Source organism: Gymnoscopelus microlampas (genome assembly GCF_963454915.1).
Source record: "Gymnoscopelus microlampas genome assembly, chromosome: 15".
NCBI lineage: Eukaryota > Metazoa > Chordata > Actinopteri > Myctophiformes > Myctophidae > Gymnoscopelus > Gymnoscopelus microlampas.
The window spans coordinates 50,870,192-50,884,782 of NC_139952.1; the positions used below are offsets into that span (position 1 = coordinate 50,870,192).

Sequence of the window (14,591 nt, forward strand, 5' to 3'; positions counted from 1 at the left end):
GAAGGCCTGTGAGCCAACAAGGCTGGTTTCAATCTGATGAACATTGAAAGGAAAATAGATCTACAATATGAAGGCAATCACATTTCATTGAAATGAATAGGCTGTCATTTCCCACGCCTCATCCAGTTCTTCTAATAATCCATGGTTAAAAGGGATTTAATCTGCTAACTTTTTAAAGCTTTGTTCATTTATTTTCGATCCACCTCACATCGGTGTGATTTTGCACGAAAAAGTAGATTTGCTGAAAGGTTAAGCATTTCGGAAATATATATGTTGATGCAATTTAGCGTGTGTGTGTGTGTGTGTGTGTGTGTGTGTGTGTGTGTGTGTGTGTGTGTGTGTGTGTGTGTGTGTGTGTGTGTGTGCGTGCGCGCACACACGCATTCACATTGTGCATACAGCAAATATTTAATGTTTTCTGGTTTATTTTGACTGTAATCTTGACAGGTTTAATAAAGACCAAAGATGAGTCATTGTGAGGAGAGAGAGGAGGAGGGAACTGACAAACAGCTCATCCACAGACCAGAGCCTCCATCTGTGTCATTGAAGAGTGATGAACCTGGACCTACAGATACAAAGTATGTCTATCCTCCTTTATGATATACACAACACTAACACTGTACTTTTAGTCAAACTTGACTGTTTCTTTTATAATAAATAATGATTTTTTTGTTTTGTTTTCTTGTTGCTGCAATATTTTGAGGCAAAACTAAAAACATTTTCCCATTTAGATGTCAAATGGACTTAACAATAACAAATATGTAACACATTGACTTCTTCATTAACATGATAATTATAGAAACATGTATATGATTCCAGAAGTCTTCACCACAGACCAGAGTCTCCAACACCCAGCTGTGTGTCTATGAAGAGTGACTGGTCTAAAGATGAACCTCTTACCTTCAGTCAAGAACCTGGACTTCCACACACAAAGTAAGTGATTCCTCAAGTAAGTGACACAATATGCACACTATAACACAAATAGGGATGGGAATAACATATACTTTTGAAACAGTTTAGCTGACATCATTATCTGGTGTGAATCCTCCTACACAATATACACAACACTATAAAGCTTCACTCACACTACAGGATTTTTAAAATCTTAAACAATCGTCTCGTGGCATCATTCAGCATCATCAATCTTATTAGATTCTCTTATGAGATTATCTTCAACATGCACACACTATGACATTATAATACAGTGCAGAATGTGTGGCATTGGGTGTGGCATTGGGCAATGTTAAGTCAACCTGGTTTTTACCCCTCAAAGATGTCCTCCGCTACCAAAAGACACTTGTTGACGCCCCCTTCAGGATTTTTGGCACACTCTATAGTGTGTATAGTTTCAATGTAGGCTGAAGATAGGTTCTTGGTTTACTTATGTATTATTTATTATTAGATTACTATTTCTATTAATTTGATGTATTATTGATTTATAACTTTTGTCCTTGCTTACTGTAAATCGTTCTGGATTAAGCGTATGCTAAATGCCTAAACTCTAAACTGAGAAGCCGCGTTATAGACAATGTTGCCACATATCTACAAGAATCAGCTGTCCAACTCACCACAGGTTGTTTAGACCACTGTCAAAAGTCCACTCATTCACTTCATTATGTCTCCTTGTAGACTGTCTGTCTCTCATTCACTTCACATGTCTCCTTGTAGACTGTCTGTCTCTCATTCACTTCACATGTCTCCTTGTAGACTGTCTGTCTCTCATTCACTTCACATGTCTCCTTGTAGACTGTCTGTCTCTCATTCACTTCACATGTCTCCTTGTAGACTGTCTGTCTCTCATTCACTTCACATGTCTCCTTGTAGACTGTCTCTCTCATTCACTTCACATGTCTCCTTGTAGACTGTCTCTCTCATTCACTTCATATGTCTCCTTGTAGACTGTCTGTCTCTCATTCACTTCACATGTCTCCTTGTAGACTGTCTGTCTCTCATTCACTTCACATGTCTCCTTGTAGACTGTCTGTCTCTCATTCACTTCACATGTCTCCTTGTAGACTGTCTCTCTCATTCACTTCACATGTCTCCTTGTAGACTGTCTCTCTCATTCACTTCATATGTCTCCTTGTAGACTGTCTGTCTCTCATTCATTTCATATATGTTTCCTTGTAGACTGACTTTAGACTGAAGTCTGTGTCTCGATCGCTCACACAAATCAAACGTTTGTATGGTTCCAGAAGTCTTCACCACAGACCAGAGTCTCCAACACCCAGCTGTGTGTCTATGAAGAGTCACTGGTCAAAGGACTTACCTATGAACTTCAGAAATGAACCTGGACCTTCAAACACAAAGTAAGTTCACTGATCTGTGGAAATACATACAAATTGATCTACATAGAACTCATTTAAAATGTAAGATAGTTCTTGTTTTGGAATAATACGGCATCGGGTGACATGGCACCGATTGTAAAACTCCTCCTCTGGTTATCTAGATCAGGCTGATTAGGATGTTTAAATCATCCCACTGTTAGTAGTATTTGGGCTCTCTTTAAAAGAGGCGTCTAAGAATAGTCAACCTACAATATTCAGATCTTTTTATTCTAAAGGTTTTTATTGATGTCTCTTTTTTCTTTGTCTGTCTGATGATGAGAGCTGGTGTAATGCCTTAATTTACCTTTGGTGATGAAAACAGGAAACTCTTACCTGCCTTAAGCCATAGTAATTTTAGGATAGGGTGATCTAACTGTGGTGAGGTACGCCTACAGTACAGTAGGAATATACACAGGTCAGTCAGATGGCTTTCACTTCATTTCAGTTACAGTGTGTGTAGTTTCTGAAGGAAGTCTCACACATCTCATCTGGAGTTTAGTGGTGAAATCACATTGTACAGACTGACTGCTCGTGTGCATCTCTGAGTTTGATGATGTCTGTTTCATTTGGCTAAATGGAAATATCAATAACTTTAAAACAACAATGTTGGTGAAACTAAGATTTGCAGGGAGAAATAACATCATCAAATTAATAAAATGATCAACAATGATCCAACTATCATTAATAAGTTCACCAGGTATTTAAGTATTTCATGGTCTGAGGTGGTTCTGTTTTGTGATGTCATGCAGCTCAGCATCATCAGCTGTGATTGGTCTACTTTTGAGGGGACAGACATAATGTACAGAAAAGCCTGTTCTGCAGCCACACTGTAAATTATTAAGAGGAATATCTGCAACAAACAGTCTATTTAATTCAAATGATAATTTTATAAACATTTGTATAATTCCAGAAGTCTTCACCACAGACCAGAGTCTCCAACACCCAGCTGTGTGTCTATGAAGAGTGACTGGTCAAGGGATTTACCTATGAACTTCAGTAATGAACCTGGACCTTCAAACACAAAGTAAGATCACTGATCTCTGTGAACTACAAGGTCAATCGGGCTCACCTCACGTAACACTATGTTTTAACGGTAATTACTGAGACGATTTCACAGAAAGAAACGGTACTACAGGGAAATTATTATTAGATGTTAAAAGTTTTCATTTGATTGTCAAGGCATTATTTTCACTGGCCCCACCGGGCAAGTGCTTGGTGCGTTCTGCTGGGCCTGACGGTTTAAAAGGTACATCCGGGCAACCGCACCATTTATAATGTCGGCCCCTGTGTGTAGTTTCTGAAGAAAATCTCACAAATCTCATCTGGTGTTTAGTGGTGAAATCACATTGTACAGACTGGCTGCTTTTGTTTATCTCTGAGTGTGATGATGTCTGTTTCATTTGGCTAAATGGAAATAGCAATTGCTTTAAAACAATAGAAAAATGAATACATAAAATGAATACAATTATTAACAATGATCTTACTATCATACTCTTAATGAGTTTCACTTTAAGTTCACCAGGCATTTAAGACGTTCATGGTCTGAGTTGGTTCTGTTTTGTGATGTCATGCATGTAGCATCATGAGATGTGATTGGTCAACTTTTGAGGGGACAGACATACTGTACAGAAAACCCTTTTCTGCAGCCACACTGTAAATAATTCCTAGGGATATTTGTGCAACAAAGGGCCTATTTAATTCAAATAATAATTATAAAAAAACATGTGTATGATTCCAGAAGTCTTCACCACAGACCAGAGTCTCCAACACCCAGCTGTGTGTCTATGAAGAGTGACTGGTCAAAGGATTTCCCTTTGAACTTCAGAAATGAACCTGGAGCTTCAAACGCAAAGTAAGATCACTGATCTCTGTGAACTACAAGTGGAAATACATAAAAATAGATCTAAATTGAACTAATTTAAAATGTAAAATAGTTCTTCTGTTTTCCTGTTTTTTTTACAAACAAACATACAGAACGATCAATGATATAAACAATACAACTGGACATGAAACAGGCATTTATTTGATAGATGACAAGTTGTATGTCTTTAGAATACATGTTCTAATAGATGATTACTCTCATATCTCCAGCTTGTTGACAATACAGCAGCTAGGATTTGAACTGGTGTCAAACCAAGAAGATACAATAGAACTACATTTATCTGAACCACACAGGTCATTCAGTGAATGATTTGATGCCTCAATTAGCTCCTTGTTATCACTCTGGTTCAGCCAAGTGAGTCTCATTTAACATTAAACTACAATCTAGTTTATTTTCAGATGAGAAGTCATTGATAATAGAGGTTTTGTTTGTGAGAGATCTTAAACTTGAACAACATGACAATGTGTCAGGATAGAGAAGATCCTTTATCAACAGACTGTTAAACCTACATTGTGATAAGGAGCGCTATAGGAGATATGTTCTGCTTGCTGCAATAATCAGGCAGAAATAATAACCAGTACAACTCCTCCTCTGGCTGTCTTGATCAGGATGAGGGATGTTGAAATCAATGCTCTAGACTTTTTCTGAATAATGTTTGGGCTGTCTTTGAATATTGTAGGACTATTCTTAGATGCCTATTTTAGATGTTATTATTCTAAAGGTTTTTATTGATGTATCTTTTTCTTTGTCTTTCTGATGATGAGAGCTGCTGTAACGCCTTAATTTACCTTTGGGAATGAAGTACAAAAAGTACAAACTCTTACATATTGTATGTACCTACCTAGAGCCATGTGCTGAGTGTATGTATATGTACAGTAGGAATATACACAGGTCAGTCAGTGGTCTTCACTTCATTTCAGTTGCAGTGTGTGTAGTTTCTGGAGGAAGTCTCACACATCTCATCTGGTGTTGGTGAAATCACAGACTGGCTGGCTGGCTTGTCTGCATATCCTTGTGTGATGACATCTGTTTCATTTGGCTAAATGGAAATAAGAATTGCTATAAAAGAATAATGTTGGTGTAACTAACATTTACAGAGGCAGGGGAAAAAAATAATAATCATATCAACAATGATCCTACTATCATGCTCTTCCTGAGTTTACCTTTAGGTATCTTAATCTTTCGTGGTCTAGTTGGTTCTTTTTTATGATGTCATGCAGCATCATGAGCTGTAGATGGTGCATTTAAATAGCGCTTTTATCCAAAGCGCTTTTCATAGATTGTGCATTGCACAATCATAGATTGCATTTCATAGATTGTGCACACACACACACACACACACACACACACACACACACACACACACACACACACACACACACACACACACACACACACACACACACACACACACACACACACACACACACACACACATGGTGGAGGAAACCATGCAAGGCACCAACCTGCTCATCAGGAGCAAGTAGGGCATTCAGAGTCTTGCTCAAGGACACTTCAGCACTAACTCTGGGGGAGCCCGGGATCAAACTGGGAATCTCATGGTTCCCATCCGACCACTCTACCCCTGAGCCACTGCCACCCCAGTACATGACATTTTGTGATGTCATGCATCATGAGCTGTGATTGGTCTACTTTTGGGGGGACAGACCTACTGTAAAGAAAACCCTGTTATGCAGCCACACTGTAAATTATTATCAGGAATATCTGCAACAAACGGTCTATTTAATTCAAATGATAATTGTAGAAACATGTGTGTGATTCCAGAAGTCTTCACCTCAGACCAGAGTCTCCAACACCCAGCTGTGTGTCTATGAAGAGTGACAGGTCAAAGGGCTTACCTATGAACTTCAGTAATGAACCTGAACCTTCAAACATAAAGTAAGATCACTGACCTCTGTGAACTAGGGCATATCATCTTCTGATTTTTGCAACTTGGGACACATACACACGCACGCACGCACGCACGCATGCACGCACGCACGCACACACACACACACACACACACACACACACACACACACACACACACACACACACACACACACACACACACACACACACACACACACACACACACACACACACACACACACACACACACTTTTTCAGAGTAGCCAGTTATTAGCTTTACTGCTGTTGTATCCTACTGGCTCACCTGCCAGTGAAGACAAAAATAGATGTCTTAATCAGTAAAAACAAACAAAAAATCAAATGAATCTTTTATAAATGAACGATTTATGAATATACCATATGGTTCCATGACAGAGTATATTATTATTATTATTATTATTGTTATTGTTATTGTTGTTGTTGTACATCAACACAATGAAGTGTGAACATATCAATGATGTTATAAGTCATACTCATATGATATTAAATGTACGTATTAAATACTATTATGTAATAATACATTGTCTTCATCTCCACAGAGAGAGGAAGAGGAGTGGTTGTGTTGTGACAGAGCAGGCGTCCAGGTGTTCAGTGTGTGAGGAGGTTCTGACAGATCCAGTCTCTACCAGCTGTGGACACTGGTTCTGCAGACAGTGCATCACCTCATACTGGGACCAGTCTGATCCAACGGGACACTATGGCTGTCCCCAGTGTGGACAGACATTCAGAACCACACCTGGACTGAAGACACCCAGTCAAACCACACCTGGTGAAAGTAAGACTGGACAGAATTTGCACTAATTAAAATGTCATGTTAATAAATTGAATTGCAGAAATTGCTAAAATCATAGTCAGACTATATGTTCAAATTACTGTCTGTATCAATGTCTAAGTGCAAATAATGAAGCTAAACAACTATTAACTCTGGACAAAAAACAACTGATCTTGTGTTGTTACTTTTGGCTGTTTTTCTTAACAAATTACATATTTTCTGGAGGGTATTTAATTAGTGATGTGTGCTATAAAGAATAATAACCTGAATGTTTAAAACATACATTTTCTTCTCATTTTAGATGTCAGTCTGCTGGTTGATTTGAATGATTATAAGATCAGTTTGAACAGTCTTGATGATGTGAAAGACCACATGACAGAAGAGTCTGGAACCTCCCTCACCAGCACCTACACAGAGCTCTACATCACAGAGGGAGAGAGTGAAGGGGTTAATAGCCAACATGAGGTGATACAGCTTGAGACAGCTTCCAACATGAAGACCTTCCATGACACACCAATCAACTGCTGTGACATCTTTAAACCCCTCCCTGGCAGAATGACACCCATCAGAAGAGTTCTGACCAAGGGCATCGCTGGCATTGGAAAAACATTCTCTGTGCGTAAGTTCACTCTGGACTGGGCAAAGGGTTTGGAAAATCAAGATATAAATCTCCTGGTCCCCTTTTCATTCCGAGAGCTAAACTTGGTCAGAGATGAGCAGTACAGTCTTCTCACGCTGATCCATGAATTCCACCCAACATTAAAGAAGGTCACAGCAGAGCAGCTCGCTGTCTGGAAAGTTGGCTACATCTTTGATGGTCTAGATGAAAGCAGGTTTTCATTGTTCCAAAAAAACAAAAAAACAAAACAAAACAATGACATTATTTCTGATGTCACAGTGACATCATCAGTGGATGCTCTGTTAACAAACCTCATCGAGGGGAATCTGCTCCCCTCAGCTCTCCTCTGGATAACCACCAGACCTGCAGCAGCCAATCAGATCCCTCCTGAATGTGTTGACATGGTGACAGAAGTGCGAGGGTTCACAGATCCACAGAAGGAGAAGTACTTTAGGAACAGATTCAGTGATGAGAAACAGGCCAGCACAGTCATCTCACACATGAAGACATCAAGGAGCCTCCACATCCTGTGTCACATCCCGCTATTATGTTGGATCATTGCTACCGTTCTGTTGGACATGTTGAGGACACACACGATAGGGCAGCTGCCCAAGACCCTGACTGAAATGTGCTGCCACTTCCTGTTGGTTCAGACAAAGAGGAAGAAGAAGAAGTATGATGAGACACATGAGGTGAATCAACAGCACCTCACAAAGACTGACAGGAAAGTTCTCCTGAAGTTGGGCAGGATGGCATTTGAACATCTGGAGAAAGGTAGCATCCTATTCTACCAAGAAGACCTGGAAGAGTGTGGTCTTGATGTGAAAGATGCCTCACTGTACTCAGGAGTGTGCACAGAGATCTTCAAAAGAGAGGGTGTGCTCTTCCAGAAAACGGTCTACAGCTTTGTTCATCTGAGCATCCAGGAGTTTCTAGCCGCAGTCTACCTGCTCCATTGTTTCTCAAAGAAGAACATGAAGGTACTGAGTACATTCCTGGATCATGATTATTACTCCAGCTCCCTCTCCGACTTCCTGAAAGCCGCTATGAAAAAAGCACTGAAGAGTAAAAATGGCCACCTGGACTTACTTGTTCGGTTCCTTCATGGCCTCTCACTGAAGTCCAACCAGAGTCTGTTAGGAGGCCTACTGGTTCAGACAGAGAACAGTCCAGAGAGCATCCAGAAAGCCATCAACTACCTAAAGACCATGATAAACACTCATGATATCTCTCCTGACAGATGTATCAATATCTTCCACTGTTTGATGGAGATGAACGACCACTCATTACATCAGGAGATCAAACAGTACCTGAACGGATCAAAGGAGAAACTGTCTGAGAGCCAGTGTTCAGCTCTGGCCGCCATGCTGCTGATGTCTGAGGAGGTTCTGGATGAGTTGGACCTGGACAAATACAACACATCAGAGGGGGGGCGAAGGAGACTGATCCCAGCTGTGAGGAACTGCAGAAAGGCTCGGTTAGTAGTCAAGTGAATAGAAACATCCTAGTGACATTACAGTTAACACTATAATTAGAAATTAAGGTTGACATAAAGGTTCCAATAAAATGGTCTGTGTCTCAAATAGTGACTAGTGGTATTGTGTGTATGTGCAAATAAAGGCCAGACCACAATAAAGCAGGGTAAAAACTAAACTAAGAGTCTAAAATCCCTGCTGGTTATACCCCCACCAGACCAGTGGTTTGAACCCACTGACATTGCCATCCTCTCAGTAGTTAAAATAAAAAGGATAAGATATTTTTTATTTTCAATGGGCCTCATTCACACAGCTCTTAACCTTTCTGCTATATTCTTTAGTGTAGGTTTGCTTGTAAATAAAGAGCCACATCTGATTCATGAAAGGCTGTGTAAAGCCTTGATTTGTGCGTGACTCAGGTGTATCAGATGATGAATTCCACCAAATAGTAAATATGCCATGTATTTGCTCATTCTCACTTTATTCATTCATTCATTCAACTGCTGGTTGAACATTGCTCTCTTCCTCTGTTCAGTCTTTTTGTGTCTAGTGGTGTTGACCGTTCCACACTCCACTCTGCCCCTCCCCCCACCTCAGACCTTTTTTTTGGGGTTGCATTCCTGATCCAAAATAGAAAATTAGCGGTGTTTGCTGTGGTAGAAAACCAATGCAAAACTATATTAAAGAAAAGTATATAAACTCCAAAACAACTCTCACAGTGTAATCACTATGAGCCTACTGATGATCCAGGTTTAAAGAGAATGTTTTAAATATAGTTTTGCTCTTGTTAGTGTGGTTGCCCAACAGGGCAACCAGACTATAGTACTCTACACACTTTATTTCTTTATAGATAAACTTTTTTCGGACCGCATCTCCTCCCACAGTTTTTATCCCCCAATGTTGTGCCATATGTCAAAATGACCGTCTAAATCGGGAATCGTGCGCGTGTATAGGGCTAAGAGATTGGTTGAATAGTTTAATTGATATTAATTTATTAGTGCCATTAAATGTCCCCATCCGCTTTAATGGAAAAGTGAAAAAACTCAAATTCAAGTATTTTTTTCTCAAAAACCGTAAGAGCTAGAGTTATCAGATTTGGAGGGATAATTCATAATATTGTCCGAAATTATTGAAAAAAATATCACACCATTCGGCCTGATGGTGGCGCTATAACAGCCCCCTTTACGTTTTGGCCCGTAACTCTTGAACCGTAGGTCCGAAAATCAAAATTTCTTTTCACCTGGATTCCTTGGGTCACTACGCATCTCCCCATATAGGCCACGCCCATTTGCGTCAGGATAGATTTTTTGATATTGATTTATTTCTGCATTAAATTTCCCCATCCACTTTAATGGGAATTGCAAAAACTCCCATTCAAGTATTTTTTTCTCGGAAACCGTAAGGGCTACAGTTACAAAACTTGGAGGGGAGGTTAATAGTTTTTTGAAAAATGATTAAAAAAATAATCACACCAGTCGGCCACATGGTGGCGCTATAACAGCCCCCTTTACCTTTTGGCCTATAACTCTTGAACCGTAGGTCGTAAAATCAAAATTTCTTTTTCCCTGGATTCCTTGGGTCACGACGCATCTTCCCATATAGGCCACGCCCATTTGCGTCAGGATAGATTTTCCGCCATTTTGAATTTTCTTCAAAACACACTTTTTGCTCCTTTTCCTTCAATTTTTTTCCAAATCTCACACAAATCGGTACACGTGATCTATGGACCCATGCGATAAACCTATCCAAGCGGAATTTTGATAGTCCGTACCGTCCGTCCGTAAATGGCTTCCAAAGTTAGCGGGAGGGGCCCGTTTGACCAAAAATGCCATAAATCACGAACAAAACGTCCGGTCAATCCCAAATTTGAATCACATGTCGAGGGTGGTATACTAAACCAATCCCCAAAAGCATTTCTACTTTGATCCATAGGGGGCGCCACGAATGCTCGAAATGTAACCGTTTGATGCAAAAACATGATTTTTGGGGGATCAATCCTCTCAAAATGAAACGCAGGCGATCTCAGGAGTGACGTGACGACGTAATTGGCGCAGTCTCCGACGGTATTCCTCCCGGCGTATTACTGGAGTCCCGACCACGTCGGCGCAACCACACTCTGCAATTTCCCCGGAATTGCGACGCGTCTAGTTAAGATTGGTTTCCTATTAATGTCATTTAGTCAAACTAGAGGTTGGGGCCGCTTCGTGGCCCTCACATCTACGGTGCACCAGTGATCCAACTGATATGACCATATATGGAGATCTCTATCTGTCAGTCCTTGTCCTTTTTATGGGACACTGTGCCTATGTCACACATGTGCAGTAGGGTGGGGCTAGCGGCCAAACAAAAAGGTGGCTAAAATGTGCCTGAATAAAAATAATGTAGTTTTATTTTAACTGTACAATATGTAAGTACCTCAAAGGTGGGGAAAGAAGCCTAGGCATTAACCAGAGCACTGATCAATAGTCTGTGGCAAGTTTGGAGGCAAGTGGAGACCTTGTGTGCTGACCAACCCGGAACGTACACCACAGCGTGGGCATTTTAAGTAAAGTAGTAGGATATTGGATTTAGGTTCAGGAATGTCACAAATACTAAAAAACTCAAATATCCATGAATTCAAGGTTTAATTGATAGGGATAAAGTATTTTTTGGGGTGAAATATTCCTTTAATGGAAGACAAAACTATATTAGTATACTCAGCATACTGTAGGTGAAGTGCACACATGTAACATGAAGGTAACCAACATTAATTGGACTCATCCAATCGCCAACAGACGACCCTAACCTTAGTACACACAGAACAACAGGAGAACTCAAGTCCTCAAACTATTCATATGTGTCCTCTTTATGAGTTATTCTACCATGAAAACAGACCATACCATATGAGAAATGGACCATACCATTAGTGAAGGGGTGTACAGAGGATGGCTTTTTAAACAGTGAGCTTGGTTACTCAGATTACTTACATTACATGAACTTTTCATCTGTTGTTTACTTCCCTGTTCTCTGATCATACTTAAACAATTTATGTCTGTATAACTAGATACAGTACGAGATCTCTTAGTTCATTTCCATGACAGTGAACTAGGTGTAATTTGTTTTGATAATCTCTTATTTAATCTGTATTTACAGACTTGTTGGCTGTAACCTCAGACAGACAGAGGTTGAAGTTGTGGCTTCAGCTCTCAGCTCTAATCCTTCACATTTGAGAGAATTGGACCTCAGCAAAAACAACCTGGACTCAGGACTACTGGATCTGCTCTTAGCTGGACTGAAGAGTCTGCACTGTAGACTGGAGATTCTAAGGTAAGATACATTTACCTGATTTATTTTGTTTAGGGGTGTGAGTAGATATTCGGTCAACTTACTAAACAGGGCTGCCCATACTAATGATTTTCAAAATAATATTTGGTTATTGTATTTAATATACGTCTAATTGAGATATAGACATGTTTTCCCATATTGCTGTCATGTCTTAATAAAAAAATCACACCCTGTATGAAGGAAGCGGTGCCTTTGGGGCGGGGCTTAACTCATTTCAGTTCGTCCCTATTGGTGGTCTAAGTCCACTTACCAAATTTGTACTTGGTAGCATGCTGCAAACTGGAATGATAGCTGTTTAAAGCCCAGCCAATGGGCGGACAGAGGGGGCGGGGATTAGGTAATTACAGTTCGTCCCTATTGGTGGTTTTAGTCCATGTACAAAATTTGTACTCCGTAGCATGCTGCGAACTTGAGTCATGGCTGTTTAACACATTGCCTGCCAATTACGCATTAATGCGATCTAATAAATAGTGCGCTTGGCCGCCAAGATCGCATAAATGCGATCTATGGTCTTTATTGTGGTTTAATATGTATTGTGGTCTTATGCAACCTGTGTCTTCATATCTTACTGCTGCATGGAAAGAAAAGTCATGTGAGCGGAAAAGTCATGTGATCAGACCAAAAAAATACAAAAACAAGCTGTAGTACCAGTTGCTGCCTTGAGAATTCAACAAACAAACACAAGACAGAGAGTAACGACGGAGACAGACGGAGACAGAGCTGATCGAGAGAGAAAGAGAGAGAAAGTGAGAGAAATTGAGTTATTTTGAGTTTAGTTTAGTTCTAGTGAGTTTAGTTTCTTTATTTTAGTTGTACTAGTTGTAAAAACAGTTGAGGGAGAGGAGAGGTGGTGGACCCGGGGTGTCGGAAGGTTTAGGTGAGGGGGGAGGGGAGGGGAGGAGGTGGTGGTCTCGTCTGGTGGACGGAGCCGAGAGCCTGGAGCCTGGCGAGAGATTTAGGTGAGTGTCAGGCGAGATTGTAGGAAAGATGGTAGGGAAACAGGGCAGAAAGTCCAAACATGCAGAGCCCCAGAGGGACCAGGGTCAACGGACGTTGGAGGACTGCATGTCCTTTACAGCGCCCCAGCGACCGCTCCAACTCCCGCAAGCACCCCTGCCATTACCCCCGGGAGATAAGCTTGTCGTACCGGAGGACTTGAAGGTACAGCGCCGGTCATCATCACCCGCTGCCCCGCCATTAGAGCAGCGACCTAATCTCGTTGTACCGGAGGACGTGAAGGTACAGCGCCGGTCATCATCAGCCGCTGCCCCGCCATTAGAGCCGCGACCTAATCTCGTTGTACCGGAGGACGTGAAGGTACAGCGCCGGTCATCATCAGCCGCTGCCCCGCCATTAGAGCCGCGACCTAATCTCGTTGTACCGGAGGACGTGAAGGTACAGCGCCGGTCATCATCAGCCGCTGCCCCGCCATTAGAGCCGCAAGCTGAGGCTCCTCCGCATATATTTGAGTTCTTGAAGGTACCAGAGGACTTGAAAAAAGAGGTACTGGACATACCGGAGGATGTACCCGTACCACCGGTACCGGATGATGTACCACCACCAGTACCCGAGATCGATACCCCGGCCGGGGTGCGACGGAGCGAGAGACCGAAGGCAGCGACAGCGTGGGTTCGCCCAGGCGATACCTCCGATGGGGAAGACAGCAGTTTTAGCGGCGACGATGTCGGGTCTCTTGGCTGGCAGCCAAGCCCAACGAAGAGTCGGACATCGTTTACTAGTGGTAAGACTTGTTTATATCATCACAACATAGTTTTTATATTGATATGGCGCTATTTCATATTTTGATGAAGTGAATATAGCCGATCTACAAGCTCACAATGCATGGCGATGCGTGGGTGTAAAAAAAAAAGACGAGTCTTTTTTTTTTATCATGTTTTACTTATGTAGAAAGTATTTTATGAATGAATATTATGTATTCTGAATCTATGCATGTGATATATTTGATTATGATGAAGCTTATGACTTCACTATGGGGCAGTAGACTTGTAGATCTGGCTAATGTTTTTTTGGGGGGGGTGTGGGGGCATACTTCAAAGGGAAGAGAGGTTAGGTTGTGTAAATAACAACAAATCCTTTGATGGGGTCATCATAAGGCTATGTCAACAATGATTTTCAAGTCCCTTTGATGTTATTTTCAAATTACTGACGAGTATATACTTTTAGATCAGGTTTGGGGTGGCCAGGTGCACTAGAAGCCCCCACCTCTGATCCACTGTCATTTGTCAAAATCTTCAAAGGCGACTAAGGGACAGGTCATGTA

At 41.1% G+C, this 14,591-nt stretch overlaps 2 protein-coding genes across 3 annotated transcripts in view; both read left to right on the plus strand.

Annotated features, from left to right (window-relative positions):
• The window catches only part of LOC311061927 (retinoic acid receptor beta-like), a gene marked incomplete at its 5' end in the record, with an annotated part of 273,360 nt that overhangs the window by 255,957 nt on the left and 2,812 nt on the right, over positions 1-14,591 (plus strand). Inside the window, one exon of one of the 2 annotated variants that reach the window (XM_084080635.1) lies at positions 13,252-14,051. The exons of the other annotated variant lie outside the window; for it this stretch is intronic. Coding sequence (XP_083936761.1) covers positions 13,298-14,051 — 754 coding nt within the window. Of the gene's footprint in view, positions 1-13,251; positions 14,052-14,591 lie in introns of those variants that run through there. 2 annotated transcript variants of the gene reach the window in all.
• The window catches only part of LOC311061237 (NACHT, LRR and PYD domains-containing protein 3-like), a gene marked incomplete at its 5' end in the record, with an annotated part of 94,558 nt that overhangs the window by 55,883 nt on the left and 24,084 nt on the right, over positions 1-14,591 (plus strand). The gene's annotated exons all lie outside the window — the stretch shown is intronic.